The 5,331-nt window shown below is 46.4% G+C and overlaps 1 protein-coding gene across 1 annotated transcript in view; it reads left to right on the forward strand.

Moving 5' to 3' along the window:
* Window positions 1-6: 6 nt before the first annotated feature.
* The window catches only part of Ddx24 (DEAD-box helicase 24), a gene marked incomplete at its 5' end in the record, with an annotated part of 8,394 nt that continues 3,069 nt past the window's right edge, over window positions 7-5,331 (forward strand). Inside the window, 4 exons of the mRNA XM_023719630.1 lie at window positions 7-92; window positions 362-877; window positions 2,182-2,257; window positions 5,240-5,329. Coding sequence (XP_023575398.1) covers window positions 7-92; window positions 362-877; window positions 2,182-2,257; window positions 5,240-5,329 — 768 coding nt within the window. The remainder of the gene's footprint in view (window positions 93-361; window positions 878-2,181; window positions 2,258-5,239; window positions 5,330-5,331) is intronic.

The raw sequence follows: 5,331 nt of genomic DNA on the forward strand, positions 1-5,331 counted from the left end.
CGTCATCCTGAGATTGTGATTGCCACGCCAGGACGGCTCTGGGAGCTTGTTAAAGAAAAGCACCCTCATTTAAGCAACCTTCGGCAGCTCAGGTGAAAGATGATACCTCTCATTTACCTGCTGTAAACTGTTAGGTGACGTGGTATGTGTAGTGCCTTTCCTTGTCCCAGAATTCCATGCTGTGGTATCATCCTGATTCTGTCCTTAGAAAGCGAGGTGTGCATGAGAGAGTTGAGCCCCTCATTGAGATGGGAGTGTGCTGCCCGTATATGAGAGGTGTGGCTAAGGTGGGAGTAGGTCATGCAGATAATCCTCTTACCTGCTGCTCACTAACTAGTAATGTGCCTGTCTGGGTCTACAGGTGCCTGGTAGTGGATGAGGCAGACCGGATGGTTGAGAAAGGCCATTATGCTGAGTTGTCACAGCTGCTGGAGATGCTGAATGACTCCCAGTACAACCCAAAGAGACAGACACTTGTTTTTTCTGCTACCCTGACCCTGGTACATCAAGTTCCTGCTCGACTTCTTCATAAGAAGCATGTTAAAAAAATGGACAAAACTGCCAAACTTGACCTCCTCATGCAGAAGATTGGCATGAGGGGCAAGCCTAAAGTCATTGATCTCACAAGGAATGAGGGCACAGTAGAGTCGCTGACAGAGACCAAGATCCATTGTGAGACAGAGGAGAAAGACTTTTACCTGTATTACTTCCTGATGCAGTACCCAGGCCGCAGTTTAGTGTTTGCCAACAGCATCTCCTGCATCAAACGCCTCTCCGGACTCCTCAAAGTCCTAGATATCATGCCGTTGACGCTCCATGCCTGCATGCACCAGAAGCAGAGGCTCAGGAACCTGGAGCAGTTTGCCCGACTCGAAGAGTAAGTCAGGCCTTTCTCCGGATGCTAAGGCTATAGCCATTCGGCCAAGGGGAACCCAGGATGGTAGGAAAATGACAGGAAGTCACCTTCTGTCGTAGGATCCTTACAGTAGAAGGGAACATATTTATATGTTTGCTCAGTAATTGGCTAGGTCACCCTCATTTAGTGTATTTCTTTGCTATTATTAATGCCCTATAGAAATTTCTGTAAGTAATGGTGACATAATAGTGACTGCATTTACTATTATTGAACATTTAAATAACTGATTAATGTCCTATGCTGACACTTTGGGCACATTACCACATTCAGTCACTGCTAATGTTCTTGAGAAACAGCAGAATAAATTCTGATTAAGTGCACAGACGGAAACAGTGCTGTCAGTTAGATCGTAGCTCCTTCACTTCCTGGCTGGTCAAGTTATTTAACATCTTTGTGCTAAATTTTCTCATAATTGGGGTAATTACAGAAACTACTTCATGGAATTTTTAGGATAAAGTAATTGAGAATTCATGTATGTAACATACTTGCAGCAGTCTTTGGCACATAATATGTGCTTACTAAATATTAGCTTTAATAATTACTGTCAACTACTGCTATTCTCATTTTATAGATGAAAAAAATCAGATCTGACATCAGCTCAGCCAAGCTTTCTCTTCCTAGAACTGGTAGCACTGAGCCTCAGCCGTTTGTGTCCCGATTCCAGAGCCCATGCTGCCACTCATTGAGCTGCTTGTCCTTGTGTCTTTGGATCAGACTGCTGTTCAGGGAGCAGCGTGCAAAAAGGCTGGGGAAGAGCAAGGAAGTCACTGATGAGGTCAATGACCCAGGGTGTACATGGCCTCGCTTAAGTCCCTGGAAGGGACCTTGTCATTGTGGAGTGTGACATGTTGGTTGGGTCAGTGAGGCTGAGGTTTGGGTCCTGATGCTACCTGCACAGCCCTATATCATCTTGAGAAGTGAGTTTCTCTGACCCTATTTCTTTTATTCTTGTGATTTTTTTTTGTTGTCATTTTTGTTTTGTTTGTTTTGCTTTTGAGACAGGGTCTTGCTATGTAGCTTAGGCTGGCCTTGAATTGACTTATATAGCCCAGGCTGGCCTTGAACTTCCAGTGATCCTCTTACTTTAGCCTCCTGTGTGCTGGGATTGCAGGTGTACACCACCACACCTGGCTCCTGCTTCTTTTGGTTGTATCTGGTAAGATGGTTGTAAGTACTGTACTGTAGTGTTTGAAGTGTTCAGCAGGTAGTGGGAAATTAATGATTGCTCTTAGTTATGATTACGAATGTGCTTTCTGTCTCCATAGTTGTGTTCTCTTGGCAACGGATGTGGCAGCCCGAGGTCTGGATATTCCTAAAGTGCAGCATGTCATCCATTACCAGGTAGGGCTGCCTGGGGCTTGAACACATCTTGCACTAAATGGGGGATTTTTAAATCAAAGGTTGAAGGGAGAAGAGGAGTTACTGGTCCTGAGTTCCCCTGCAGTCATACATCACTGGCATCCAGTGCTTACTGCTGCCGGCTTTGGGACTACTGGTGAGATTCAGACTCAGGAAAACCTTCTTGGTCTCAATTGTACTCTAATGTGTAACCTTCTCTGCAAACTGCAGTATTCTGTATCATCGTTAGAGTCTTAGTTTCTTCCATGAAATGGATAATAAGTTAATGTGTCTTAGTTTTCTGTTGCTATAATAGAATATCTAAGACTGGAAGATAATTTAGAGAAACCAGATTTGTTTTGGCTCCTGCTTTGGAGGCTGGAAGGTCCAAGAGCACGACCCCAGCGTCTGCTCAGCTTCTGGGGGGAGCTGCAAGGCAGAAGGACAAGAAGATTACCTTGTTCTGTAGCAACAGATCTCACAGTAACTAATCCAGCTCCTTCAGAGCAAGAACTTCCTCCTCAAGAGCCCATTGATCTACAGGGGGCTCTGCCCTACGACCCAAACACCCCACATTAGGGCCCCACTTCCCAACCCTGCTGTGCTGAGGAATTAAGCCTCAGCATGAGCCATAGTAGAAACAGATAGCTGGTAGATAGAGCATCATGCTAATGGTTATCTTGGCATAGAGAAGTAGAAAGATACGGTAGTAAAGACTTCCCTTGGCTCAAATGCCAGCAGTATAATCTTCACCAAGTTATTGGGTCTCCCTGCACCTGTGGTATGTTAAATGGCAGTTACGATACTTACAAGTAAAATAAGCTGCAGTTTTACCAAAAGCTTAGTTACCTGGCTCATTGTAAGTGCGTGATAGTAGCAGTGTCCTTTGTGCACGCAGCTTATGTAGTAAGGGTACTTGCTAGGAGTGTGGGCTACAAAGCCAGAATGCCAAGCTTTGAATCCCATCTGATGTTTCATAGGTAAGAGTGAGTTACTTAGGCCTGCCGTTCAGTGTCATTGTAATGGTGCTACCTACCCCGTAGGGCTGTCAGAGCACACAGCACAATATAAGTACTCAGTAAACAGTAGTTATTATGATTTTTTTTTTTTCTCTGTAATCCTCTGTGGTTTTAAAAATCTTTTGTGTGTGCATTTCAGATAAGCAAATCCCTACCCATTGGGGAGGTGTTGGGTCAGTCCTTGGGAGAGAGAACAAGATGCAGGCCCTGAGAATTCCTGGTGTCACTTCCAGCATGTGGGAGGGCTGAGCAGGCAGAAGATGCTAGAAAGTTACAGAACTTTGTAGGAAAGTATTTCACTTGGGAAAGGATGTGGACATGCAGAGGGAGGAAAGGAAAAAGGAAAACATGTAGGATTGGGCAGTTTTGGGGAGACTGGCCCACAGTGGGAAGAGGGCTGAGTTGGAAAGGAGTAGGTGACTTTGCTGAAGCTGGCCGCTATCTTGGGCGTGGGTCTGTGAAGCCCCTGAGAGTCTGGGAGAGCACACCTTGATGGTGTAGCTGAAGAATGACATTTCTAGAAGCATTATGAATAGTTAGCAGTGGTTGCCTAGAGTACTATATGGAAAGAGACACCAGGGTATTTGCTGATTGCTGGGCTCGGGAAAAGACCAAGTGCTTGTGCCACATATGTGTTAGTTTCTTTTCTCTCATTTCTGAGACGGAATACTCTGACACCCAGAATTAAGGAAGGAAAGGTTTATATAGCTCACAGTTTGTGGAGCTGTCCATAATTAGCTGGCTTCAGGGCAGGGTGGCATGGCAGAAGATAGCAAAAGGTGGCAGTTCAAGGTGGCAGAAGACAGCAAAAGCAGCAAGAGCAAAATGGGAAGAACAAGCCTCTTGTCCTCCCTTACATTGTAAGCAGGCCATCACCCCCTAGAGTGGGCATTGCACTCATACATGTCCCTGACTTTTTTTTGGAGGAACTGGGGATTGAACTCAGGTCCTTGCGCTTGCCAGGGAAATGCTTATTCCACTGAGCCATCTCCCCGACCCCTCACTGACTCTTGTACAAGCTCAGGATATTTACAAAGTGAGGATCCTGGCTCCCTGCTGAGTGGCTTCATTAGACTTCTAAGTTTCTCAAGTCGACACAGTGTATCAACCATTAGAAGTACTATATTGAAAAAAATACCAAGCTTTCTGCTGGGCTCAGTGGATTTTTAGCACTGTTTTTTTTCTTGTGCATGCAAGGCAAGAAGAGCACTGCCACTGAGCCACCCCCAGCCCGCTCAATACTGTGCTTGACTAGTGGGTGTGCGGTGGGAGGTGGAGAGAAAAGGCTGTCAGCACCTGGGCCGCGTTGTCTGTGGGTACTGTGTCCAGTATGTGGTAAGATAGAGGCCATGTAGCCCCAGGGTTGACATGGTATCTAGAGCTGGATTGTTTCAGTTGAGTGATGGCTCCCCATCCTCTTAGTTGGGTCACCTTGGGGGAGGTTTGACCTCTGTGTTTCAGTTTTCTGGTCTACAGAATGTGGATAATCAGAAAGCATCTACTTCCTCCTGAGAGTTAAATGGTACCATACATGCATGGTGGGTATAGTGCAGTCACTCGGTGTGAACTGTGAGTACCAAGTACTGTGGAAAGAACCTCTTGCATTCCTTTGGCTACAACAAGGTGGTTATGGTCAGACATGACTCAGGAAGATGACACTGGGAATATGGTCTAGGGCATGGTGGATAGGAGTGGGAGGATTAGATACCAAATAAGAATTGACCGCCATGGTCCACCTGAGTGGTTATGAGGACTTGCCACAGGGCAGGGGCATGGCAGGGGCAGGGTCTACATCATGGAATAGATTGAATGTGGAACTGGGGCAGGTGTTAGACTGGTGGCACTCTGCTGCAGAGGTACTGCCTGCTTGGCTGGTAGGGAGGAGTGTCCAGTTTGGGGAAGTGGCTCTGAGGGATGAGGAGTGTTTGTCAGTGGCCGTGTCTGACCCAAGTTCCTGTTTTGGCAGGTCCCTCGAACCTCGGAGATTTACATCCACCGAAGTGGTCGGACTGCTCGTGCCACCAGTGAAGGCCTCAGCCTGATGCTCATTGGGCCTGA

This window comes from Octodon degus, unplaced genomic scaffold (genome assembly GCF_000260255.1).
Source record: "Octodon degus isolate 3935 unplaced genomic scaffold, OctDeg1.0 scaffold00070, whole genome shotgun sequence".
NCBI lineage: Eukaryota > Metazoa > Chordata > Mammalia > Rodentia > Octodontidae > Octodon > Octodon degus.